This window comes from Colletotrichum aenigma (genome assembly GCF_013390185.1).
Source record: "Colletotrichum aenigma strain Cg56 chromosome Unknown KSG_Cg56_contig03, whole genome shotgun sequence".
Taxonomy (NCBI): Eukaryota; Fungi; Ascomycota; class Sordariomycetes; order Glomerellales; family Glomerellaceae; genus Colletotrichum; species Colletotrichum aenigma.
In genome coordinates, this window is record NW_023500909.1 from 877244 (window position 1) to 904484 (window position 27241).

Below are 27241 nucleotides of genomic sequence, written 5' to 3' on the forward strand. Positions count from 1 at the left end.
TCCCACTACCAGCATGTCATCTGTCTGTGTTGTAGCAGTTTGATCGTTCGGGGTCTCGCCGCTCATGGAGGCCACTTGCGGCCACCTATGCATACCCCAGTCAGGCACCCACGAAGGCAAATTCAGCCAAGTGTTGGTGGGTGGGCGCTTAACACAACGAAGTAGCACTTGCAGCCCGTCCCGACAGTGGATGTACCTGGCAGTTGAAATGAGAAGTTGCCTCAGTGGTGTTTCGTAATCAACGGTGATGAACTTGGCAACCTCTTCCTTGTCGTCATGCATGCCCATGTATCCGAAAATCATATCTCTGGGATCCGATGCGAGGCATCTTTGTCTTAGCCGCAGAATGCTTGAAAGCGACTGATTCTTGCCATCCCAATATATTGAATGCATCTGTTGCAAACTCGTACTGTCCGGCTTTTTGGTACGATCCAAAATGGGGACCAAGAGCGCACAAAGCTCTCTCCATCTCACACGAAGAGCACCGACAGTGATATCAAAAGATTTCATCTGCTGCAGATCCTTTGGGTACGCTATGTGCGACTTTCCCTTGGTATCGATAGTAACGGACTTTGGCTTCTTTCCTCTCACAGCTCTGAAGATTGTCTCGATTTCAGCAGACAACGAGCCAAGATATATGACTGTAGCGCTAGCAATAGAGTAGATATTGCCCATCAGCGGGACTTGTCTGTTCTTCTCTGCAATATCCGATTGGTTGATACACAGAGCATCGACTCATATTCGCTGCGTTCCTCCAGGGTATGCATTTCGTAATTGCACCAAAGCTTCCGCTACGGACGCCGTGATTCCCATATTGATGTCGTCAAGGCAGATCGACTTTGTCGGCGCTGGATCTCCCCAAACATAGGAAAGCGCCAAATATCCGTTAAGGAAGTCTGCGTCGCATTCGGACAGAGTGGTGTGGATAAGAAAACCGGATAGAGGTGCAGTTGTCTCGACCGAAGGATGCAGCACTAAAAGTCTGATCGCGTCCGCCTCTTCGAGAGGACGAAAAGAAAACTGCGTCATGTGGGATGTAAGTGGTGTAGGACTTGCAGTGCAGGAGCAAGGTTGGTAGTGAGAAGGGAAACCAACGAGTTCAAACTTGGTGCTGCGGGCTGCTATCTAAGGTCGGTATCGACCATTGAGAGAATGCCAAGTCGGGGTCCTTGTAAACAGAGTCGCGGTGCTCTATGCAGCTGCAGTCAATAACGCGCGCAGTGCTGACATGCGAAATGATTGGCTTGCTCCACCTAAAGCTGAAGCCCAGGGCCAAGAGCGATTTTGCCAGTAGCCTACCTGGCTTGAGGCCTCCTGGAAATTCAGAAGCACGGCAGCCTTACCATGCTAACCAATTGCAACAGTGATGGCTAGCACGGCCAGTTTCTTGTCCTTTTTTTGTTTCAAGTTTGCTAACCATGTGGTGCCGAAAGACTTAAAAGATGGGTCATTCATCGTGCATCGGGAGAGAGACCGCCTCTCATCGCCGACACAGATATAAGCATAAGTTTGGTGTAGTTGGGTAACAGGAAGGGTGGCCGAGTTGGTTATGGCGCCAGGTTAAGGTCAGCTTAACATCTGTTTCCTGGTGGGGCAACCCGCGCGAGTTCGAGTCTCGTCCCTTTCATTTTTCGACTTTTTTGACATTTGCGAGAAGCGAATCTGGTCTCGATCTTTCTTGTGACTGAATTTCCCCTCATTGTTGTCTTAACTACTTGTGTTTCTCATTTTGAGTCGCACTTCCTGGGCGTGACCCGATTATATTGAGAACGCCTAATATGGGCGGCGGACACAGTGTACATCCAAATGTTGCCATATGTACACCAGGAAGCGATCCGAGCCAGCTCTGTCAAGAACCCAGAACAACAATTATAACAGGGTAATTGATATTCTCTTCGCGTCGTGCTGACATCATATGCTCTGATTGGGCCCCTTTGGGCTCGATGGTCTTTCCTGTGCAAACTGGAAGATCTACTCATGAAATGGCCACGACAGACTTTCCACTCCCAACGACCGCCTCAGCCTCGATCTCGACGAGAACTTCGTCTCCAATCAGCCCGGCCGTCGTTGTTGTATTCGCAGGCCAGACTCCTCGACAGTTGAAAACCCATCCATGTGCCGCCGAAACGCCCTCGACGTCTTCCTCCCGCTGAAGCATCACCCTCGTCCGCACCACATCCGCCATGCTCCCCCCAAGTCGTCTCACGGCCCTCTCGATAATATCAAGCGCCGCAACAGCCTGTGACTTTGCAGACTTTCCTCCGACTACACCAAGCTGGCCTTGCAGCTCTTGCGGTGGATTCGCCGTCGTGCCCGACACCCTGATGATATTTCCAGACCTCACAGCACGAGAGTAGCCGCAGATCGGCTCCCACTTGCTTCCCGAGTGAAACTCCACCCTCTTCCCCATGGCGATGGCCTCCTCCACCTTCTGCATCTCATTGCTCTCCTTGATATGATCGCTCAGGTCTCCGGAAGCCGTCATGAACGGCGGCCGTCGGTATTCGTCACCGCAGTCGCCCGGTATATCCTTCAAACCCTCCTGCGCCTTTGCAATCGCAGCCCGATCTTCTTCGTCGAGCTTAAACGCGAAAGCCTCGATGTTCTTCTGAGCATACTCCCAGCTCTGCTCAGATAGTCTCGCCCCGATGATGACAGCCTTCACAGCCGGAACATCCAACACCCACCTCATCGCAACAGCAGCAACCGAGACACCATGCTTCTTCGCGACACCAGCAACCGCCGCTAGAACACCTTGAAAGGCCTCCCACCCACCAGCAACCTGGATAAACCGCAAATACTTCCTCAAACTCCAATTCAACCCCTCCTCCTTGGGCTCCTCCACGCCAACCCACCTCTCACCCAAGAAACCCCCCAGCAGCGTCCCATACGCAAGCAATCCCACCCCTCGCTCCTCACAAACCCGCGCCATCCGTCCCTTGACAACCCTCAAATCAACCACCGACACCGACACCTGGTTCGAGACAATCCCATACCCCGAATCCAGCAGCATCTCCAGATGCGCGGTATCCACGTTCGTCAGCCCGACATGCGCTATCTTCCCCCGCGCCTGCAGCGTCCGCAGGTGCGCCAGGTTGACCAGGTACGTGTCGTCCGTGTAGTCCCACACGTGGTACTGCATCAGCGCGATCTGCGCCGCGCCCATGCGCTCCAGCGCGCGGTCGACGGCCGCCTCGGCGGTTGCGAAGGACTTATCTCCGGTCTCGGGCGGACACCACTTTGTAAACGCCGTGACGGGGCGGGTGTCGTTTGCGGTGGTGGTGCGGGCGTGCTCGCCGAGGACGAGCTCGGCCGGGCCGTAGTGGTCTGCCATGTCGAAGGCGTCCAGCCCGGCGTCGATGCTGCATGACATCAGTCCATGTTTCGAGATTTTGATTGGGATGATAGCGGTGCAAAACGCTTACAGCGGCTTCATCGCCCTTGCGGCGGCCGCGACGTCGACGTCCTGGTCGTGGCCGCCGGCGAGCTGCCAGAGGCCGTTGAGGATGCGGGGTATCTCGATGGACCCCGCGATGGTTGTTCGCTCCACCTTTGACGTCTTTGCGGCCATGGCGATTGATGTATGTTGAATATTGAGGTCACTTGAGTGTTGATGCCAATGATGATGTTTCTTCGGGGGCTGGGACGAGGGAAGGACGTTGTCACGTCACCTATCCCGCCCACAAGATGTCGCTTAACAATTTCCATGCATCTCCAAACCAAGACCACAATTTGGCCCCCATGTCCAAGACTTTCATCTGCATCACCATCTTGCTGCTCATCTACGTCTCCTCCCATGATGTTCACACACACCCATGTTAATCGTGTCTATCAGAATATCGCATGCTTTTCCCACTGAACCCGCGTGTCAAATTGATCAGTTGAAATAATCTTCCCGAGGCAACATCCGCTGGGCCAATCAAAGTATCTGGATGCCATGGGATATTGCTACTTTGAGAAGACCTCCCCTTCCAATGTGCAGACACGCTCCCTGGTCAGCTTACCATAGCCTCTCCGCGAATCAGAGACGAATAGAATGCGAACGGGGGAATAGCGCGACCCAAGAGCTCTCGCCCGCAATCCCCGGTCCCCATCCTAAACTCCGCGAAATCCGGGTGGACTTCATATCCCAGACTACACGCCGTACGAGCCTCAGGTCATCTGTGACGATGGCATCAAGTTCATGCATCACTTGCAGATCCGCGCTCTTGAAATCTCAAGATTGCCGTGGGCGGTAAGCTAGTTCTGTATGATTGGACGTTGTTACGAAATTCCCGCTCCAGATCTTACTTGCATCAAGAATCTGGGGTGTGCTTTTTTTTTGAAGGATCACTTGGCTGCTGATGTGTTCAAAGTTCCTGTACCACATTGATCCAGGTGCTTGATGCTTGAAGATGACTGGCAACAACGAGATCATACGTACAGGCTTCCTGGCGGGAGTATTTACATCCAATATAAAAAGCCTACATCTCCAGGCATTTCTTGGAAAGTCTCATGAAGCCAAAGCCCTTGAGCTCCTGACTTTATAGCCTCTGAACCTCACCAAACTGCTCTACAAACATCACCTCCATCTCCATCAACAAGCTGCCGCAATGACAACCCTCACCAACCACCGCACCCGCACCAAGGTCGCAGACCTCCCCTCCGCCATCCCCTCCGTGCCCCCTTTCCCCTCCGAAGCCAACCTCGACGTCGCCGCCGAAGCATCTCACTTCCTCAAAGCCCTCTCCGATGCCGTGACCAACACCGACTGGCCCTCCTTCGCAGACCTCTTCGTCGAAGAGTCCTGGTGGAGGGACAGCCTCACCCTCACCTTCGACAAGCGCACCATCCTCGGCCGCGCCGCCATCCTCCGCGCCTGGGAATCCCTCTCCTCGACCCGAGCCCCGTCCACCTTCTCCCCCGAAACAGAGCTCAAAGGCCTCCAGCCCGCCTTCGTCAGACTCTCCCCAACCCTCGCGACCCTCGAGGTCCCCTTCTCCTTCCACTGCGCTCACCCCGCAACCTCCTGCACCGGCCTCGCAAAGCTCATCCCCATCACCACCTCCTCCTCCTCCACCACATTCAAGATCTGGGGCCTAACAACCCAAGTCCACGCCCTCCTCTCCCGCCCCTTCACCCCCCTCCCACGCCCCTCCTCCGCCCTCCTCCCATCCTCCCAGCGCGGCCGCTCCTCCGCCCAGGGCCTGCCCTCCCTCCCCGCCTCCACCATCCTCGACGCCGTCATCGTCGGCGGCAGCTGCAACGGCATCGCCAACGCAATCCGCCTCGAGAGCGCCGGCGCAGAGTGCCTCGTCCTCGACTCCGACCCCCTCGCCGGCGGCAACTGGTCCTCCTCCCGCTACGCCTCCATCCGCCTGCACCACCCCAAGTCCATGATCCAACTCCCCGACTACCCCGTCCCGTCCTCCCTCCCCGAGTTCCTCTCCGGCCCGCAGCTAACATCCTACTACCGCGCCGCCGTCGAGGACCTCCGCCTCCCCTTCTTCGGCGGCGTGACCGTCACCCGCAACACCTGGTCCCCCACCACCAACCTCTGGACCGTCCACCTCACCGACACCCTCACCTCCTCCTCCACCACCCTCCTCGCGCGCAACCTCATCCTCTCAACAGGTTGGCTCGTCTCCCCGTCCAACATCAACCTGCCCCCCATGTCGCCCCCTCCACCACCCACCTTCCCCGGCCCCGTCCTGCACTCCACATCCTACCACACCCCCGCCCCCTTCGCCTCCAAACGCGTCCTGGTAATCGGCTCCGGCAACTCCGCGCACGACATCGCCGCCGACCTCTCCCTCTCCCCCCTCGTCCCCTCCGTCTCCATCCTCCAGCGCAGCCCCACCGTCCTCCTCGACCTCCCCGCCTTCCTCCCCGTCATCACATCCCGCTACAACTCCCTCCCCGGCGCCCCCGAGTCCGCCGACTTCGCCGAGTCCGCCCTCCCCGCCGGCGTATCCCGCGCCCTCGCCCAATCCGCCATCCGGTCCCTCATGGCCCAACACGCCTCCCGCACGGAGAAATTCGAAGAGGCAGGCTACCTCGTCGACCGCGCCCCGTGCCTAATCTCCAAACAGCTCGAAGAGCGCGGGCGCGCGTTCTACGTCGACCAGCCCGGCACGCTGCAGCTCGTGCTAGACGGCAAGATCGGGATCGAGCGCGGCGAGGCGCGCGGCTTCGCGGAGAAGGGTGTGGTCGTCGTCGACAGGGACACCGGGGCCGAGCGGGTGGTCGAGGCGGACGCGGTGGTGTTCGCGACGGGGTTCGGGGACGTGGACGCGCCGCGGGCGTGGGCGGAGAGCGGGTTCGTGGACGAGGAGACGGCGGGGCGGATTGAGAATGTTGGGAGGATCGGGGTGGATGAGGAGGGGGAGTGGATTGGGATTACGACTTTTTCTGGACGTGAGTACTGTTTTGAGGTTGGGTGATGATGTGACTAACTGTGGCAGATCCGAATCTGTACTTTTCTGGGGTTGGACTTATTTTTTGTCGAGGGATTGTAAGTTTGCTGCTCCGGCTTGCCATGTTGATAATGTGCTAATGATGAATAGTCGAGGTTCACTGCTATCCAGGTCCTGGCTGATATCGAGGGGGTGTTCCCGGAGAGGTGTGCTCGTTCAGTCAAGGAGTAGTGACTGTATAGCCACATGTGGACAAATGACAACATCACGTACCGCTAGCATCCGAATGAAATATAAGGCTTTTCCTAATATCTACCAGCCTCTCTAACGCCGGTGGTCGGAGCACAACTATGCATCCGTGTAAGACCAAATAATTCCATCATACGCCGCCCTCATGCCGTCATATCATAGCCGCCCGATGAAGGCAGCGTTGCAAGCAATCAAACTGTTCGCCGCCAGGCCCTGTGCCGGCGGCTTGTTGAGGATAAGACGGAACGATGCCAATGCTGTCCGCCCTTTTCCTCCATCCCAATGCCCTCGTACCTCCGAAAACCCATGCACTCCATACCTTTGACAAAAGGCGAACTGTGAAATAAAGACATGTCCGCCGAGGTATCCTCATCGAGTAAGAATAAAAACGAAGAAAATAACGCCATTCATCCGCAAAACATCCGGTGATGCCCCTTAATCAAGGTACAGGGGCTTCACGACCCACGAGCCGGCACGCCCTTGACCGCCGGAACGCTCTGCGATGGTCGTGATGGCCTCCTTGATGTCGTTGCGTGAGACCTTGGCGTGGGCGAGCGCAACGTACGATAGATCGATCAAGCCGCCCTTGGCAATCTTGGGGTTCGCCTGGATGACCTTCTTGAGCTCCTGCAGGACGTTATTCTCCAGGATCTTCTTTGGAAGCGTCTGCGGAGTGTTCTTGGCCCCAATGGCTTGGAAGGCGTTGGCCGGCGCTGATGTGTCTGCCGTCTTGGCCGCAGCCTTGGGTGCTTTCTGCTTCGGCTCGGGCTCCCAATACTTTGTTGAAAAGGGGTCGATGCTGTGGTGGGAATCAAGGCTCTCTGAGGCAGGTGTTAACACGGTGGTCCGCGGATGGTAGGGGAGGTGACTTACCGAGAATGAATTCCATCCTGTGTTCGTACATGGTGCGATTCGGGCCCATGCGTTTACGATCCTCCCAACAGACGCCCGTACTGACAGGTTCAAGTCCATTGGCACTAACAAATCTCGCAGGCCCATTGTCTTCCGAGTCGTCAAGGAACTCGTCCATATCCTCGCCGTCGCCGTCGAGGTCTTCTTCGTCATCGTCGTCAATGTCAACGTCTTCGCCTTCACTCTCCCACTCGGCTTCTGAGTCGTGGTCGTAGTTGACGGGGACAAGCCCGCGCAGTGTCGGGTTTCGTGCTAGTCGTCGCATGCCGTCTTTGCCTGCCTGGTACGGTCTAAGGGTTACCGTTCCCTTGTAAGGCGGGCGCACATCCTGCCAGAAGCGCAGGGTCTTCACGGGGATCGTGCGGAGGGCGTCTGCGGTCTCTTTTGTGATGGCCTTCCTGTCCTCCTCGCTGGCACCCTCGGCCTTCTGGGTGAGCTTCTGCATCTTTTCCATGGTGTATCTGACGGGCGGGTAAATTCGGCCTCGTGGTGCGGGGCGGCAGGGTCGTTGGAAGATCTCGACAGGATTGAATTTGCTCGACTCGTCCATTGTCCTCTTGCCGTCAATGTACTCGTCCAGAATCTGCGACTTGGCCGCGTGTGCCTCCTCGTCCATCTCGTAGGGGTTCTTGGCCATGCGGACCGTCTCGTGGACGAAGAAGGGCTTGAACCTCTTCTCGTACTCTGACTTGTCCTCCTTCTTCACCGGCGCTGGTGTCGACTCCGCGGCAGAGGTCTTTGCAGGGCTCTCCGTCTTGACGGCGGCAGCCGGCGACTCCTTCTTTGGCGTGACGGGGGCCTTCTTGGGGGTGAAGAATGACATGAGCTTCGGCTGGGCACGCTCCTTCTTCTCCTTCTCCTCCTTGATCTTGCGGTCTTCTTCCTCCTTCTTGCGGCGCTTCTCATCCCGCTTCGCCTGCTTCTCTGCTTCCTCCTTTGCCTTTTCGGCCCGCTTTAATTGCTTCTCGGCATCGAGCTTGGCCTTCTCGACCTGCTTCGCGGCATCGAGCTTGGCCTTCTCAACCTGCTTCGCCTCCTTCTCCTCCTCTCGCTCCTTCTTCTTCTGAGCCTTCTCTTTCGCCTCGGCCTCAAGCTCTGCGGCGGTGCGGCGCTTGCGCTTAGCAGGTGGCTGGGCTGTCGACGATGCCGCCGTTGAGGCGGGCGGTTGTGACGAGGGAGCGGCGCTGGCGGTCTGTTTCTGCTTCAGAGGCGAGGCCTTGGTCGGTGTGGGGTTGGGAGAGGGTGAGTCGCGTGCTGGTGTGGTCGTGCCCGCGGTGGTCAGCGAGTCCGGGCTGCTCTGGGGAGGAGGGGTGTCGCGTGTGATTTCGATGGAGGGGGACATGGCTGCTGTGTGCGTCAGAATGCTGCTCTCCGTAAAACTCTGGCGGCAGGTGCGTCGGGCATAGGTACCTTTGCTCGGCTGGACGACGCCCTCTGTGGCCTGCTGCTTCACGCCGGCGTCGAGGCCGCGGTCGTCGATGGCGACCTCGTCGCCCGAGTACTCGTCGTGGCTCCGCTTCAAGCCGTTCTCCATCTCGTTCTTTCTCTGCAGATTGGGTGACATGTCGAACAAAGGCATCGGAGGGCTGTGTGTGTCGCAGGGGTCGCGACCGTGTATCGTCGGGCTTGCGTGAGTGGTTGCAGGTTGTGGGGTGTGTCGGTGTAGAAGTGAAGTGGTGAAAGTTTGGGGCGCGGTCGAAAGGAACGTCGGGAAGGAAGTAGATTAGACTGGTCTGATCCCAATTGAGGGCATCGACTGCGTCAGGACATGGGTTGGTCGTCTTAGGATCGCAAAAGGGACAGCTGCGGCGGCGTCGTAGGTCTCGAAAAGGTGAAATCGCGGATGGAGCAAAGTGGAAAGGGCCGTTGATGGAGCCAGCCGTTGGTGGTGGTTGAGTGAGGGCAGGAGAGCGTTGGTCCTCCACCGAGACGCGACGGACGCGTAAATTTGGCGTCGGCGAGGCCGGGGTCGTGTCTTTGGGCCGCTGAGAGTGGCAGGGGCGCTCCTTTTGGTGGAAATGGGAAAGTCTGTTGGGGGCTTTTGCGTCTGTTAGGACGCTACCCCTTTCCTGATGATGCAGAGTGGCAGGCGTGATGGGGTTGGTGGAAGTGTCAAACAACCTAATATTGGATGCAAGCTGCGCATTTAGCGATTGAAAGTTCTTTGCAGACCAGCCACAGCTTATTCAATTCTTACATCGACATTTCGGTGGCATCAAGTCGCATCTTCAAGTATGGTTAATCCATTAATACAAGACCCGAGTCCAACATCGCTTCAAGGTCCTGCGCTAACAGACCTCTTTACCAGCAACGCGACCCCGCAGGACGCGCTACCGCCTCCGATAAGATAACCGAGCTCCCGATGCTCCCCTGTGGCTGAAGCACCTCTCCGTGGCTGGTATCCACACCCGTGGCTCACCCTCAGCCTCCGCACGTCCCCGGCTCCCTCACCTCGCGCCTTATTCCCGACACCCCGGTAAAGCGCGCCCACCGAGGCGCCCTCACCGAGCGAGCCCCACCATCGCAGCAAACAGAAACTCCACCTTGAAAGTGAACCACCCTGCCGCCAAAAACGAACACGCGGAAACCAATAACGCAAAGTCCCCACACCTCCGGTGCTGCCAAAATTGGTCCCAGCTCTTGGCGCAAGTCAGAACGTTACATCATGATGCCATATCCCCCCTAGCGGGCAATCCCTGGCCAACTGCTCCCCCATCGTCCGCCCCGAGAGAGAGACGGGAGCCACATATGATGCCGCCTCTCTTAGGGGTCCAACTGCACTGCGCTCTCGAAGGGGTCCCGTCTCGCGGGCAACACGAGATGATCGACAGCTTCCCTTTCCGCCGCCGCCGCCGCCGCCCTCCCAAACCATGCCCGACGCAAGCACGCACAGAACCCTAAATGATGTGACGGGGCGTGCATGTTCTATCCCACGGTGTCGGGAATGGGTGGCTGGACGATGGTTGTGGATGTTCGTCCATGGGGGATCTGTGATTGCCATGCACGACGATTGCAGAACACCCTCATGTCTCTCCCTTACCACAACCGGTGATCTTGTCGTAACTTCGGCACCTTCAACCAAGGCAGGAAAGGAAGATCAATCACCCCCAACGTCCAATCGTCGTGATCTACAGTCTCACACCTTCGTATTCCCCCTTCAGCAAGAGAAAAGCACCACCACCCCAAACGGCGTTACAGAAACACTCATCAATCTCACCTCACCCAAACGCGCCACAAGAAAGTCTAAAAAGACAAACAATTCCCAAAAAGAAAGCAGGCCGCCAGCTCGGAGTTCACCCCGAGCTGCAAACCCGCTCACCATGTAAGTTCGGGCAAGGTAGCACTCCCAGCAGCACCTCCAAAGACGCCGTCGCAGCGTTACAACAGCTTCTCATACGGCAGCCCCGTCGCGACGTCGTGTTTGGTAGTCCGCTGTCAAAAGTGTACTATGTTTGGAACAAAAAAGCAGCAGACCGTTCTTAGTCTACACCGTAGAAAACCACCAAACTAACCAACCAGCACTAGCCACTCAAGAAGCGTAGCACCGCAAGCGGCTCGTTCTCCAACCTCACCAAAACCCACATGCTATCCCATCCGTAGATCGCACTTCCTAAGGTCGCCCCAGATATGACGCTTGACTCGAAACCAACGCAACGGGGAGACGGCAGGTGACATTGGGGGTATTGCCCGGGGAGGGTTCATCCTTCATCACCTGTCAAGAATTATAGCGAGACAAGCGGGGAAGGACGTAGTTAGCTATCCGTACAGGGCCTCGGACGTGGAGAGAGAGAGAGAGAGAGCTATACCCTGGAAGAAAGCAAGTGAGCAGGTAAACGTTCGGAAACGGCGATGCAGCTAGCTGGTTCGTCGAGCTCGATGTCGCATTAGCTTCAGAGACAACACCTCGGCGACTCAGCTGGCGTAGCTTCTTCTCCCCCCTGTCACAGGCAAGACTACCTGCTGCCTCTTGAATCGACTTCGTGCTGCTTGCTGAAAGACCTCGACCCGAGGTAAACTTCACATTCTCACTGCGTGGCGGGAATTGTCACAGAATGCCCCAAGAACGGTTGTTTTTCGCCATGTGCCCAAGAATGGCTTTTCATATTCGAGCATTTCAAGCTCCGTCTGTCTTGTCTCACTTCTCCTCCCCAGACATCGCCCCCCCTCTCCGTTCATCCGGGGGTTGTCTCTGAACATGTGGTATCATCCTCCTCCCTTCGCAACCAGTGTGTGCTTTTTTGTCTTCCGCCACCAAGACCCCCCCTCTCCGTCCCCTCACTGTTTTGTCTTGCCCGCAGATTAGAGGATGGCACCCGAACAGGGGAAACCATCAAAGTGTGAGGAGTAGACCGCGTGCTCGGGAAACATAAAACCAGGACAAATAAATACACAGACACGCGGAAAGAAACCCGTGGGTAGCGATCGTACTGAGGAAAACAGGAGGAAAAAGACGACGAGTTTTGAGAATCTCGAGACAATGGAATCCAACCCCGAGTGTGTGTGATCTCGGGATGGCCTCTGTATGGTATCATCCCACCCAAAAGTTAAAAAAAAAAAAAACAAAAAAAAAAAAAAAAACAAGACAAAATCCAGGAAAACGCCGATGCGATGCAGGTTTTGATAGTAGGAAAGAAAACGGTGGTCTCCCACTCCCCCCAAACGACCGTGTGTGTGTGTATTGCTCGACAAAGCACTCGTACAAGAACAGGTAATAGGAAATTTTCGAGTTCGGTTCTTCCGAGGGTGGCCCGTCGAGGGCCTCTCATCGTGTGTGTGTTCGAGCTCGTGCGGGTATGTGAAAGAGGTGTTAATCGGGGTTGGCAATGTAAAGACGGCCTCCCGTGAGCGTCGAAGTGCGCTCGTCGACGCTTCCCCTCCTACGGAGATCGTCGGCGCCCTTGACGCTCTTCTCGCGGGTGACGGTCTGGTGCATGAGCGAGTTGCTGGCGAGCCTGGCGGCGTTGGTGTTCATGTTCAGCTCGCCCAGGTTGTCGGCCCTCTCGGCGCTGCTGCCGGACGAGCCGGTGGTCATGGCCCTGCCGCTCGCGTTGTCGCCCAGTGTCTCCTCCTGCTTCTCCTCGACGAGGCTGCCGGTCCTCTCGGGGGTGTCGCCGGGGCTCCACCTGCGTCCGCTGCCGCTGCCCAGGCCGCCCGAGGACCTGTAGCCGGGGCCGCGACGGCTCGCGAGACTGCTGCGGCCGCTGCTACCGGTGCGGCGGTGGTGCAGGCGAGCGTCGTCCTCGTCCGAGTCCTCGCCCTCGACCTCTGTGGCGGAGAGACGCATGGGGACGCCGCCGACGCCGACGTGGTGGTCGCCCGGGGCGTAGCCGACGACGGCGGGCTTGCCGTGGTGACGGATCTTGGCGGCGACCTTGCCGGTAGCAGAGATGCCGGTGCTGGTGCGTCCGGAGGGGGCGGAGAGGCCGGAGGAGTGGCGCTGGCCGCCGATGACCTCGAGGGTGGCCCGCATCTTGGCGGCACGCTGCTGGGCGAGCAGGCGGGGGTCTTCGTACTGGGCGCGGTCGCACCAGACGGTGGCCTTCTGCTTGCGGAGCAGGGCGACGTAGCCGGTGGGTTGCGGGGAGCCGCCGCCTGATCGTGAGGAGGTGGAGCGGCGGAGGTCTGTCGTGGGGGAGGTGCGGTAGGCGGCGGGAGGGGGCACGCTCGAGGTGGTGCTGAAGGTGTTGACGGAGGGCGAGCGGCGGGAGTGTTGTTGGGGAGCCTGGGCGAGGTGCATTGGCGTCGGGCTCTGGATGGCGACGGGGAAGGTATTTGAGGAGACGGTGCGGGTGCGGGAGTGGGAGTAGACGGCGGACGAGTCCATGGGCTGCTGGCGCCGACTCGCCGACGGGTCCAACATTGTGGCGGTGGTTCCCCCCTCAGGGCCTTGAGGTCAAGCAAGGTATGGTGGTGACGTTGTTCGTGGTGTTTTGGAGGTGGTCACCTCTGCGGGCAGACTGGATGCTGCCACTCGCTGCCAGAGGGTGTAGGTAATTATTGTCGGTGTCGATGTTGACGGCGGTAATTCTTCCTTCCCGGGCGATCCAGGTTGACTGGTGGTGTCGCCTGTTGGGAGGGGGAGGGAAGGAAGGCGAAGGTGGTGGTGGTGGTGAAGAAGAGTGGTGGTGATAATGTTGGTGGGAGGATGAGGAGGAGGGGGAAGGACGAGGTAGAAAAGGTGTCGGGCCGGCGCAGGTTATTAGTATTGAGTGGCCCTGGCTGGCTGTCTCTCATGTTCTCTCAGGTTCAGCCCGGGCAGCGGGCAGCTTCAGGTTTCCCGCTGCTTCGGGCGGGTTCAGGCTCGGCGAGTAAGGCGGGCGAATTGTTGAGTTCCCCCCCATAAGGTACCCTGAGCAGGTACCTGCCCTGCCCTGCCCTGCTGGAGGTAGGTAGGTACCTTAGCCTTAGCGTTAGCGGGCCCGAGGTACCTAACCGCACTTCAGAGCACCGCACCGCAGGGAACCTTTCGAAAGGAAGGCTGGGCAGCACATACATGGACACACATACGTGGACACACATACATGGACAGCTGAGCTGCAGCACTCAGTCAACTCAGTCAGGGTAGGTATCCGTAAGGTAAGGTGAGGTACTTGCGTCAGAAGAGGTACTGGAGACGGTGGGCGAGCTGGTGGAGTGAAGCAGTCGGGAAGCCCGACAGAGCAACGAGCAACACCCTCGACACTCCAAAAGCCAAGCCACACCCTCTTCCTCTCGCTCTCCACGAAGAACGCTGAGGGAACCCGGCGGGACGGATTGATTACGTCGGGCCCCCTTGCCTTCACTTGACTGTGAAGACCCGAGAAATCAGTCTGACGCCTCTGGTGCCATGACCCCAAACCCAAGCCCGCCTGTCGCGCTATTGCAAGCCCTAGCGGGAGGCAGCTCAGCTCGGCTGGAGGAGATGCGTGCGTTTGCTCTGCTCTGCTCTGGCACCGTCCCGTTCGCTCCGTCTCTCTTGGGCTTCCTCCAACGTGTGCTCGTGTCCGTCGAACCTTCGGAGGCGGCTAGGGCGAACCAGGCAGGGGACGCTGAGCGACGGACGGACGAGGACCCTCAGTGGAGCAGCACGCCGATGAAAGTGAGCACTTAGCAAATGGGTGTTTGTACATGCGGACATACCTTACAGTAGTGTAGCAGCAGCAGCCGCTAACGTAGTAGACCGTAGACGGGGAAGAGAAAGAACTGGTGCTAAAAACAGCTGGAGTTGAAGATACGGGCCCCCAGCAGCCGAAGATGATCTCAATCATGCCCTTGAGGGATGATGCCTCCCCACGCACGTCTCGTCGATAGTGGCAGCGCCGCAAGGGACTGACTGAAGACCGACTTCAAAGGGCTTGAGGGGAACAATGATCACCGTCGAGGGAGAAGGGTGCAGAGAACGATGCCGACCGACTCCGTCTTGTTTTGTTGTTATTGTTGTTGTTGTTTCTGATCTTGCAGAGATAGGGCACGGCAGAGACAAGACACAGAACGCCTCGCATAAGAAGAGACACACGGCAACAACAACAACACACGCCAGGAACAAGTGATAAGCAACATACTCTACCTTACATCTACCAGTACAATACACTAAACAAACCCGCGTCAGATTCGAATAGGACGGCGATGCCAATGCCATGCAGAAAGAGGGGACTCCAAAAGACCGAATTGTGACGATTGAACAACACCCAGCAAGCACCAAGAACAACCCGCCCTGTCTCGCTCCCTCTCCGCCACTAAGATCGGCGAGAGAGACTGAGAGAGAAAAAGAGTGGGATGGAAGAGAGCAGCAGGGCAGGGGGGATGGGGGCCACACACACACACACACACACACACACACCAGACAGGGACAGGGACAGGGCCGTGGGCAGGGGACAGGCCAGCAGCTGGGTGCTGTCCTGGCCGACACCAGGACTGGAAAAGGGCAAGCCAAGAACGAGGTGACAGGGTGACAAGGGCCCCGGTCCGACGTTGCATGCGCCCGGGGCAGCTCTTGGTGGGTGGTGGTGTCTGTCTGTCTGGCTCCGTTTCTCTGGTCTCTGTGTCTCTGTGTCTCTGTCTTCTGTCTGGCTGAGTCTCAGTCTCTCTCCGTCTCTCTGTGTCTATGTCTCTGTCTCTGCGTGTGCACTAGCATGCAAAAAAACGTGTGCTCTGCCTCTCCGCCTCCATTGGTCGTCTGCCGCCGTAGCCTTCTCTCCCAAAGTCCACATCTCCATCATCGTGGCCCTTGAAGTCGGATCATTGGGCGTGGAGTCTTCTCTCTCTGCCTCCACTCCAGCCGTCAGTCTGCGGCGCTGCGGCCGGCTGTCGTCGTCGCCTTTGCTGGCGTACTCTCACCACTTGCCTGACAACGGGAATGGAATCGCACATCGCACACCACACACACACACACACATATCATGCGAGACCACCTCGCATCCCATCCCAGCCTCGCCGCGCACCTGTGTCCCCGTTCCCACCCAACATGCTTTCACTAGAACAGGACACAATCTGCACGTAAACGCCCGTCAGGGCCCGAGCTTCCGGATGGGCCGTCCTTCAGAGAGACTGATGGAACTCATTGCCTCTGCTTCTCCTGAACCAAGCAACTAACAACAGCCGCCATCATCATCCTCATCATCATCCATCATCTCCCCCCTTTTGCCGAAACGCAAGCGTGCTGCAAAAAAAAAAAAAAAATCAAGATTCAATCCTGCTGATCGATCGTGATATAATCCACCGAGGAAATCCCACACACCGTCGCACTCCCGTGCCGCCGTAGCGTCAGCCACCAAAGGAACCAAGCCAAGTTCACCAGCCGTTCAACACGACGTGGACGCGAAACCAGGAACCGAACCGAACCAAACCAAACCAAACCAAACCACCACACCAACAAAACCCATTAAAAAAATAAACCCACGCGGGACGCCCGTGACAATCAACACGCTACCGGGCCAATCACCGCCCTCCGCCCACACCCGTTGATGTAATGCCCCCCTCCCCTCCGCCCTTCTCCAGAGGCTCTAGCAGGCGTTGACAGTTGCCGCTCGCGCCGTCTACTGACAATGGCAATGTCTCCGGCGCGTACACGAACACACACAAAGAAGCCGATCAATGATCTTCCCAACCCGGTTGGATGTACGGGACACAATGATCTCCAGGGCCTTTTTTTCTGCCCTTTTTCATCATCGATATCCAGTTTCTTTCCCGCCTTGCGCCGTGCCTGTCCCTGGCCCTGTACTCCGTGACCCCCTTCCTTGCACCACCCCGTCTCCGTCGCTGGTCCCTGGTTCTGGTCATCCTGTTCCTAGCCTTTGCCTCATCCATCCTCCTCCCGTCTTTCCCTGTTTTGGGGGCCGTGAGATCGGATCGGTGATGCCTTTTTGTCTGTTACCGGTTTTTTTGGCGATGGCCGCCCTTTGAATCCTCCTGCAGACAATCCCCCTTGTCTCGCGTGGGCCATTGTATGTGTGTATGTATGTGTGTATGTATGTGTGTATGTATGGTATTTCCCCGGCAGGCAAAACGCAAGGGGACAATGCGATCGACATGCCCTTTCTTGTTGGCCGTTGCTGCTCTCACCGAGTCTTGACTGCCGAGCGCGCAGCCAGCATCGCGTCAACCCAACAGGGAACCGTCATGTTGCCACGCATACCGAGCATCAACAGAGGGGGGTAAGGCAGCCTCGTCGCAATGTCGAAATGTGATGTAAGATGCGCGGCAATCGTCCGGCTTCTCCCCGGCGGACGCTGAGTGCTGGCTGGTCTGATGTGACAGATGACAACTGTCCGTCGTTCCTCACCTCAGATCATCCATCTCTCGCGCGGGGGTTCATTGTTACCACGAATGGTCCTGCGCATGACCCTTTTTCTTGTTTCCTCCCTCGGTGTGTGTAATGCCCCTTCTCGGTTGGTCTCTGGTAGAGAAAAGATGTTGGGGGCCAGCGAAGCCTCGGTCGACTTCTCTGGGCATTACACAGGAAAACGCATCAACGGCTGCAGAATCTCATGTTTGCGACCTCCCCCCTCCCATCTAGCACCCCCCTAGTCCGTGGTTGGTTTGCATGTACTGTGGGGAAGATACAGAGAGAGAGGCACAGTTGGAAATGCAAAAGTGACTGCAGCATCAGCAACGCGCGCCCCAAACATGTGTATCTATGTATGCTACAGTATGTACGTAGCCTCGCAGTGCAGCGCCAATGCATGCCAATATCCAATATCACAATCCCCCATCACACAAAGCCCAAAATCCCCACCGCCGTCTCAACATTGCCGTCTTTCGACATCCAAAACGGCATGATAGCCATCCCTCATCGAACATCACGGTGAGGAAATCCGTCCAGCGGCCGCCTGGCATGGATCCCGATCCCATTCAGAGCCTCAGCCCATCTCTACATGTCCGGCCGTCTCGCCTTACGTGCATGCACTCCACAGCCAAACACCAGACACGGGCTAGTGTCCGCCGGGGTCACGATATGCAAGGCAAAAGGCGCCTCCGTAAAAAATGAAATCCCACAAAAAAACATAATCCCGTTTCCGAAATCCGCCTCCGCTGGCGTTTATCACTTTCGCCTCGCCCACGACCGTCCGTCTCCATTCCTTCCATCTCCATGACCCCACAGGAACACTTTTTCCCTTTCCCAGGTCCAAGGTGGCCAAGGTGGGGGAAGGATGCGTTTCCGGTGAGAGTTCGCAGCCACAACCCCTGGCCAACATCGCAGCTTTCGAGGGTGTCCATATGGAGACGGGCCGAAGAGGCTGATCTTGGGAGGCGATATCAGAAAACTTCTTAGAAGAGAAACACCAACGGGGAAAAAAAAAAAAAAAAAAAAAAAAAAAAAGGTCGCCTCCAAGACTAAATCCCCGCCACGGCTCAACCGCCAAAGAGCCCCACGCCCCGGCCGTCCTCCGAGTTCAAGCCTCTTGGCCCTCCGGATAAGACCTTCGCGGCCTTATTCCCACACTAACCCCCCCCCCCTTCACCTTCCGGACCAGACATCGCCGTCCTGTTTGCGGTGCAGCGTCCAATATCCTGCCGTTCAACACATGATATCAACGCCAGCGATCTCTGACGTGTGTCGTCTGTATCCAAGGAATCATACCAATATCACGCCGCCGTTAAGAACCGTCCAACCCAGCCCTGTGGCTCCAGCAAAGCGTCGACCGTTCCAAGGTTTTTGCTGCCCCCTCCCTTCCGCCCCCCGGTACCCAGACCTCCGGACGTGGCGGCCCCGCGCTGGAGCATTGAATCCAAAGGCGAATGGCATCTGTCTCTCGGCCGGTTCGCTTAGATGGTAAACATCACCAAGAGGCGGCGTCAGCATTCCTTTGCGCTGCCCCGGCCGGTGGGCGACCCGAGAGACATGATTCAGCCAACCTGTGCGTACCGCTGTGATGTGATGCTTGTAGTCACCCCCGCGTTGCACGTCGGTACACGCATCTCTGGTCCGTTCGGTCGCTTGTTCGTGCCAGAAGGATGGTCTCCCTTCCCGCCATCAAGCTCCGACAGCACTTCAATTACACGGGAACAACGGAAGGGAATTCGAAACGTCGATACTTCGTGCGACCAGCCCGAGATGATGTGCTTCCCCCCTTTCATGCGCCGAAGTATTACCTCCAGATCCTTGGAATGGGGAGATATGAAGTCGAGACAAGGGCAGAAACTTGGCTTTTTTGGCGTCCTGCTACTTTACAGCTCCCTTCTCAGTCAACGCCGCTTCGTCTATATTGCGGTGACATCCGGAGTCTTTGCTTGGAATAGTCTAGTAAGAAAAGGTACGAATAGGTGAGATCAGATAATGCGACCTAGGTTGCCGTTACATGTAAGGCACACCAACACAGCGACACAAGCATACACCAACACTCCTCTACGACATTGTGCCTATCGTCTATCAACCCGCCTGAGATCGCACCAAACCGTGAGTGACCCCGTGATATCCGCATCGTCGCCCAAGTGCGCCCGCCCGCCCGCCTGGTTTGCCTCCAAACCATCCCCCAGACATCGTCCAAACCGCTGCTCCGTGCCCCCAATCTGCCAACCTCCCCCTTCACATTTCCCAAACCCGTTTCGCAGTGACAAACCCGTCAGACGACGCCCGTCCTGAAGCAGCCCTGAATCCTCATCCATCCATCCATCCCTCCCCCTTCCGTCCGTTCCTCTCCGATCCCGCCAGTACGTGCGCACCCAAGCAGGTTTGTTTTTCCCTTCGCCCTTGTAGTAGTAGTACCACAGCAGGCTCGGTTTCACAGACGCCCGCCAGCCGCAGAAGCCCGTGATGATCCGGCACGGTCTTGGGACGCAGCTGGGCCGCCTCGCCTTGGTGTCCGTTTTGCTACACTGCATCGTGCGGCTGCGACCCGATCAGACACTTGTGCGCCTGAGAAAAGCCCGCGCTTCATTGCCTCCCGCAGACGCCTTGCTTGCTCTTCCGTCTGGGAACGGACCATGGCGTTTCCCCCCCCCCCCCCCCCTTCTCGCTGCAAGCACACAGAGCTGGTGTTGGCGAATCTGGGGAAGAGACGGCAAAGAAAGAAAGAAAGCGGCTGGTCGCTTCTTGCGTCGACGATCCATGCGGGCTCTTGACGGCAGCCTACAGCCGCCGTTCTACGATCTCGGGTTGTAAGCCACGAAAGCTGAGCTGTGCCTGCAATGGCACGGGGGGCTAGCTAGCTCAGGTAGCCGAGTCAAACATGCCTCCATCGTGGAGGCTACCCTTGAGCTGAAGCAGGTAAGACTCCGTAGGTGACGGCGAAACATCCTCATGATTTTACGCGCGCGAAAAGAAAAACCGTGACAAAACGTCATGGAATTTCATCACCCGTTTGAGGACAAGCCACGATAACTCAAAACGACGCCTACCCCAGCCCGCATTCCCATCCAACCTGCCCCCTCATCCACAAAGGTAGCTACATGCCGGAAAGGGTACCGTATCCAAATCCCAGTGTTGCAGCACCACCTGCCCAGCCTACCTTATTTGCAGTCGGCGACATCTCACTGGTCCGCGGAGACGGAGAGAATCTCTGCCCACGCAGGGTGGCAGGAAGATGCGATAGGACGGGGCGCTGCATCGTCGTCGTCGTCCCGCGCTAGCGAGGTGGGCATTCTTGGGGTTGCATGCCTTTTCGTCCTTCGCAGCTTGGCAGGTCGCTGGCCTCGACGACGACGAACAAAGAAGACGAGAGGAGAGCTACCTGAGCTAGGAGAGCTACAGCTCTGCCCCTACCCAAGCTTCCAAGCTCCTCCGTTTGATGTCGCTAACCCGACGCCGGGTCGACTCGGCGCCGTGTCTATCGAATGTCCGGCGGCCGAGCAATCTCGCAGCGCAGCGCTCCGGAACACCATTGAATCTTCCATTTTCCATTTCCTCCTCCATCACGTCATTGATTTAATGGCTACAGACTTTCATCTCAGCCTAACGTGTAAATCCCGTAGACGAAACCATGTCGAGCGCCCGCCACGACAGCAGACCATGTATGTATGCTCTCAACTTACAGCAGCGCGGTGTAAGTACCTACCCCGACGTCGCATTCGCCCCCTTCCCCGAGGAAAAGCCTTCCTGCTCCTCCTCCTGCGAGATGCTGCCACGAGGCCCGAGGGCTGAAGAGGCTGCAGCATGTCTCGGCGGCGGCGTTTGGATTGGCAGCATTGAAAGGCACGATGTAAGAGCACAGAGTTTGCCCGTCTGACCGCTTGTCGACGTAGAGAGCCAAGCCTAGACCTGAAGTCTAAGTCGGCAGATTCAGACTATACCATGTTTTCCCGTCTCTTCTCGCCGGAGCTTGCGCGAGGCATGGAAGAAAAGACCGCACGAATGCAGCCGCTCAACGTCCAACCTCCTCCTCACCGTCTCCCGCGCGGTCGAGCTAATGATGTACACTAGCAGCGGCATGCCCAAGTGCCGGGCGAAAGCCCGCCAAGATGCGGATTACATGATTGCCAGGCTCAATCGCGGCGTTGTCGCTGCAGTAATCAATATATTCTTCCAAAAAGAGAGTTTCCAGCCTGCTGGCGCCTCCCTTTTCGCAGTCTGTACCCGGTCTGCTTGCAGCTTGGGAACAACCCTTCCCGTCTGGAGTACATACGGCTAGGTAGGTTAGCTACATGGCGGCGTTGCGGCGCGGAAGAAAAAGGCCACCAAATCAGATCATGCGTAGAAGCACCCCAGAGAAGCACGTTGGCGGGGTCGGTTCCATCATGTACGTTTGCCATCAGAATGATCCCAGTCGGCCGTCACATCCCCATCATGAAGGGGAGGAAGAAACATGGCGGGGCCTTGGCGGCCAAACTCTCAGTCAGCTGTGTCTCTCTGCCTTTCACTTCCATGGCGCGTCGCAGGTCCTCCTCCGGATGCGACTTTACCTCGCGATGCGACCAGGCCGATCTCATGTGGGAAAGCACTCAATTACTCAACTCAACGAACCCCGCCCCGGCACCGCAATTGCGGTATCCATATCGTGAAAGGAAACGGTAAAGGGCAAAAGGTGGTAAGCGGCACGTCATGGCATCGTCAAGGCGGGCTATAATGCCACCTCGTTATCGCCCCGCCCCGTTGCCCTGTTCCATGTCCAAGAGAGAAGAGACCCCGGACCTGGAAAAGGCTGGCTCACCTTGCTGGACTCTATAACATGCGCGATATAGACAAGCAGCGCAGCGCGGAAGAGCAAAAAAGGCCAAGCTTCCAGCGGCGCGGCAAAAACGAAAGCAACAAAGCCTGCTGCTGCTGCCCTCTCGGCGCCAACCGACCGACCGTCACCGTATTCGCTCCTCCGTCGCATCTCCGTGCGGCGCGAGCGAGGCCACAATTGGAATTTTTGGTCATCTCAAATCCGCCTCGCAGGGATTACCGCTCCCCCGCACTCGGCTCATCGCTCGCTGTCGCGGATACATTGCGCAAGCCATCGTGAGATTTGAGCAGAGGTGCCGTGGAGTTTCTTTGGAAATCGTGTGTATGTATGCCGTACGGACACATTGTACGTAAGCTCCTGATGTTGGACGACGAGACCCGAGTCAAGCCCGTGTCGCCCGCACTCTATCTCGCGTCTGTCGAGAAATTGTCGCAATGTCCAACGGCCCAGCCGGTACGAGGGCGCCAAATTGTCCCTCCCCCCTTCATACAAGAGACTTGTTCCTGGTCTTCCGCACCAGCGATCCAGATCCGCGACTTTGACAGCACCACCGCCACAACTCTGTCTGTTCGTCTTTTTGCCAGCCACCCGGGTAGAATCAGAGTGTGTGCGTGTTGGACATGCCCCATAACCCGGCGCGAAGGCACGGCGGCTCTCAGTCTCTGCGACGGTGGACGCTTGGGAAGACGGGTTTCGACCACAGATCTGTCAGACAATGCGAACGGGTCGATCACTTCGCATTGCGCCAGCCTTGTCCTTTTTCTTTACCTAGACCAAAGGAGTTCGTTGCAGAACCCGCACACTCATTTTGACGCATTCCGTGCGGGAACCCCCCCCTTCCCTCTTCCCTCTCTCGAGTCGCCCCTGCGAAACAGCTCTGGGCCGTGCCATGTCAGTGTCAGAGGAAAACCACCAAGGCTAGGGGCTGACTGGTGATGGCGCTTGGGTGGTTTTCGACCCGAAGGGGCCGCGAGCGAGAACCTCCTCGCCTCTCAACCCCGGAGCTGGCGTCTCGTTCTTCGGCGAGGAAGTCCTCCATGTAGGTCGCTTACTCGCCGACTCGCCGAACCCATCACCCTCGTGAACATCCCGGGTCGAAAGAAACATGGCGGCGATAGGACCGCCGCCGCGCCGGTAGCTTTCTACTACTACCCTGTTCGTACATATTACCTTGGGGAGATCCAGCATCTCGGACCCGGACGTCGCTAGTGCGATGCGGTTTAGCCACGCCCGCCCATCCTCGCGTGGGAGACGTGGGCAAAACTGCTTCCGCATCCGGCAGCTTGTCTGCGTTTCTCACTTACACGAAACCAACCTAACCCAGCCAGCCCCCTCCCCTCCCCCGGAGACGAGAGGGCTCATGTGAGCTAGTGGCCGACAGGGTATGCTTAACTCGAGGTGAGTGAGACCAGGAGCATGGGCCAAGTGGTATGGTATGCGACGGAATGTAGTTGAATGTAGAGTAGCCCCCAACAGAGGCGAGTCGTAGTCATGGCCATGCATCACCGAAAAGCAGGCTTTTTGCAGTGAAGATGTTCTCGATCCTCGGCGGCCCTATCTGATTGTAGATAGGGCGATGGCGAGGTACCATCGGGCCCCAACATGAAGCGCGGTCGAGGATGGCCTCTGCCTGTGCCAGCGTTACATCTGTCAAAGCACACACACACACACACACACACACACACACACACACAAGTTTGACCCCACCCAGGCCCCAGAAAAGTGCGAATAGCTTCGCTTTCTGTTTCTTCGCAATGTTTCCTCGTTGAAGCGCGCAAGCAAGCCCGCTGCACCAGACGCAAAAACACCGCAAAAGCCTTGGTCTTCTTCGGCACCGTCCCGTTTCGGCTCGACTAGGCCACAAACGATGCCTGCACACCGCCCGAAACAACTCATCACCCGCAGCAGAGGCTAACCCCGATTTCCCCCCTTCGCTATTCCGGAACATGGGAAAACTTGATTTCTGGAGGTGCAAAGACTAAGAAAGTCGGCAGATGGACATGAGACTTTCGAGGGCTTTCTAATGCAAGCTCCAAAACCGGCGGCGCCCCTCCGTTTGGCGCTGCGAAGCTAGAGAATTAAAGAGACGTACGATATGCAGCGCTAGAACGATCGAACAAGACCATCTCCCGGGCCCCCGGCAGAGCCTCTCTTTCGCAAACTCCCGGGACTCGCGCGAAATAACGAGCACAACCGCCGATGAGCTATCTAGATTCCGATCTCGTCACCCATATCGTGTCCCACTCCGGCGACACCTGGGGCCCTCCGGGTTGGGGGATCCGCTCTGCTGGGCGTGGTCGTGCATGGAGCCCCCGTTTTCTCGTCCCCTCCTCTCTCGGCCGTGAGCCGAACAAGTCAAGCTTCGCTCTTCCCCGGCATGCTTGAGGCAGTTTTGAGTCGGGTGTATCTTTTCGAAAAGTGACGATGGATCATGGAATAGTTTAGAATGAGACACGGAGAGTAGAAAATGGCACGATGCTTGCAGCGTGGAGGTGACAGCGGGGATTATTCAGGTCCCGTCGAAAGTGGCCCCATCTGGTCCCGTTTCGGCCGGGCTTCAGACTCGGCGGGCGTTTGTGGGCTCTCTGGAAAGGAACCTCCGGAAGCCCCTTGTTCATCACATATCCTTTGAGTTGCGCTCCGGCGGCCGGGGCCCCTTCATTCTTGGTGAGTTGCCAGTCGACCAATCTATCAATTGATTGCTCCCATGTCGATCCGGACGTTTGTCTTCACGATTGCTTCAATTTACCAAAAAAGCCGTCATCTCCGGAGGAATTACTCCTAAACACCCATGCCCCGGACTGTAATAGAAGACACAATGTTTAGACTTTGGGCCGCCGTATCCGGTAGCAACATGACTCTCGCATGATGAGCACGACACAACGCATTCCCGCCAGCTTCCGTTGTCACGACATTACGGATACCGGAACAAGAAACCACAATCAACTGAACCACAAGCCAAGAAAGGATGATTGAGACTCGTGAACAGTCATCCGGTGGGCGCGCTCGCCCCGAGTAATTCCCCGCCGTTACTTTACATGCTTTTCCAAGGCTCAGCCCACGCCAGCAGGGCGCAAATCGTAAGTTCCGCAGGCTGACGACGTATAGAAAGACCGAAGACGCACCGGAGCCGATGCGGCGATGCGGCACCTCGATGGCCCAGCGACGGCGTTACGTGGTTGATGTTAAGCTTACGTGCAGCCTTGGAAGCTTGCCGGACAGACGCTCATGCCAGGCACAGCAAAGCTTCCTCCCGTGACTTTCGCTCTCTCCGCCGCCATGCGAGAAAGGCGTCTGAAAATCGTGCCATGTCAAATACATGTTTGCCAAGGGTGGTGTGCGGCCGTCCAACCGGGATCCCTCCGCCGGCTGTGAGCGTGCGCAGGATTTCGTGATGAGGGGAGAGATCTCAGAGGCTTCGTGACAGGATCATCGCAGTCAGCAAGGTTGGCGAGTGAACAACTCCATTGGCTCCAGACCCCCAAAATTCTAGGCCCTTCGCGCGCTTCGCCCCGGCATCGACGGGTGCCCCGTCGTCCCATCACAACCTTGAAGCAAAGCTCTCCCAACCTATCGGGCCCGATATCATATGCCCCTCACATGCTCTTCTTAGTTTCCCGCCCGGGTTCCAGAGTCGTCCAACCCCCGCAGACTTCACGTCCGCAGCCGTCTCACCCCGAAACACTTCGCCTCCTCCTGCTCCGCCTCCTCCGCGAGTGTAGTGCCCCGCGAGGGAGCCAGCGGTATCTGCTCCAGATCGCTCAGCCACGTGGCCCCCACCACCCGGTCCCGGTGCCCGTCCGGCGGGAGGCTGACGGCGGCTTTGTGGGTCAGCGCCTCCGGAATCCGGCGGAGGACGTTGGACGTCACGGAGAGCCACTGCCGCTCGTAGAAGACGTCGCTGTCTAGCCAGAGGTGCAAAGACTTGAGGTCTGGCGTGTCGAGGAGGCGGAGGATCTTGCTCCAGGATTCGACCCATTGCTCAAAGGTCCTGCCTTCGTAGATGTGCCGCCGGAAGGAGAGGTTGATGCGGCGGAAGGGATGGGCGGGGCTCTGGTGCCGTGTCCCGAAGAGGTTTCGAGCTCTGATGATGTCTGTGGCGAGGGCAATGTCGGTTATGGTGAATGTAAGGGATTTGTAGATCGAGGCCGCGCATTCGTGATACCTGTTCGAGCTTGTTAGACACCGAAGCAGGTTGGATGGCTGCCATCATCAAGATACGATGGAGGTCTGGGCCATGGATCACTTACATCCGCTTGCACGTTAACATCATCGGCAGGAAAGCAGTCCAGGTGTCGACCTTGACGCAACGACACCCCTTCGCGATATCTTTCCATATCTCGTTCTCTTCTCTGGCCTCTTCGCACTTCCAGTGATCGCACCATGTCGACATCTCCCGCTTGTACCACAGAGGAACCGTTCCCCGGGCATCCGGTACCATCCACATTGACTCCCAGGGCTCACCACCCTCGTGCTTCTCTTCCGGATCTCCAGGTCGGTGGAGCAAGCAGCGGGTGTGAGCATACCCGGCCTCGGTGCGTATAATGTGCTGGCCCATCCCGGCATCGCGCCAGAGCTCCTGATAGATCATCTCCCGTATCTCCCTGGGAAGCTTCCCAAACAACTCGCTTTGAATCTGACCATGTTCAGGCGCTTGTACATCCTGCGCTCGTTTGCCGTCGATCCAGAAGTCCGCGAAAGAAGCGTCGCAGACGGTAGGCGAAGCCAGCGTGAACCAAGAATCACTCCCAGCGACGAGCCTCGGCTGCTCTCTGGCCCTCCAAACCTCAGCGTCAACCGAACCACTACCCTTCTTGCCAGTATTCGTTCTGCCCGTCAGTTTCCGTACCAAACGAACCGTCTTCCTGGTCAAGGTCCGCACGCCGAGCCGACCGGCCCGTTCTCTTTCGTCACTCATCTCGGTAAAAAAAAAAAAAAAAAAAAAAACAGTCCAGGTCGCCAACAAACCAACGCAGACACCAGACAGCGAACACACCGCGCGCACACTGGACAGGAAAACAGGTGCGAAAGAAAAAAGAAGGGAAATCAAACGACTCTTAAAAGCGAAGCGGGCTCGCGGCGCGCCCGTGCCAGCCCAGCAAA

General features: G+C 57.4%; 5 protein-coding genes across 5 annotated transcripts; 1 reads left to right on the top strand and 4 right to left on the bottom strand.

Annotated features, from left to right (window-relative positions):
* Positions 1-1975: 1975 nt before the first annotated feature.
* On the bottom strand, positions 1976-3571 carry AKR1-0 (putative aldo-keto reductase 1; the record flags this gene model as incomplete). The annotated part of the gene is made up of 2 exons (XM_037319451.1): positions 1976-3362; positions 3426-3571. 2 exons carry the CDS (start codon positions 3569-3571, stop codon positions 1976-1978), a joined length of 1533 nt encoding a protein of 510 aa, XP_037180553.1.
* Positions 3572-4592: 1021 nt separating this feature from the next.
* YUC2 (Indole-3-pyruvate monooxygenase YUCCA2) lies at positions 4593-6626 on the top strand (the record flags this gene model as incomplete). The annotated part of the gene is made up of 3 exons (XM_037319452.1): positions 4593-6396; positions 6444-6493; positions 6546-6626. 3 exons carry the CDS (start codon positions 4593-4595, stop codon positions 6624-6626), a joined length of 1935 nt encoding a protein of 644 aa, XP_037180552.1.
* A 453-nt stretch (positions 6627-7079) lies between these two features.
* Positions 7080-9120, bottom strand: rlf2 (Chromatin assembly factor 1 subunit rlf2; the record flags this gene model as incomplete). Its single annotated transcript, XM_037319453.1, has 3 exons — positions 7080-7465; positions 7518-8900; positions 8967-9120. The coding sequence occupies 3 exons, from the start codon at positions 9118-9120 to the stop codon at positions 7080-7082; spliced, it is 1923 nt and encodes a 640-aa protein (XP_037181122.1).
* A 3243-nt stretch (positions 9121-12363) lies between these two features.
* On the bottom strand, positions 12364-13416 carry CGCA056_v004199 (uncharacterized protein; the record flags this gene model as incomplete). The annotated part of the gene is made up of 1 exon (XM_037319454.1): positions 12364-13416. The coding sequence occupies one exon, from the start codon at positions 13414-13416 to the stop codon at positions 12364-12366; it is 1053 nt and encodes a 350-aa protein (XP_037181121.1).
* A 12376-nt stretch (positions 13417-25792) lies between these two features.
* Positions 25793-27056, bottom strand: CGCA056_v004200 (uncharacterized protein; the record flags this gene model as incomplete). Its single annotated transcript, XM_037319455.1, has 2 exons — positions 25793-26303; positions 26389-27056. The coding sequence occupies 2 exons, from the start codon at positions 27054-27056 to the stop codon at positions 25793-25795; spliced, it is 1179 nt and encodes a 392-aa protein (XP_037180876.1).
* Positions 27057-27241: the final 185 nt, after the last annotated feature.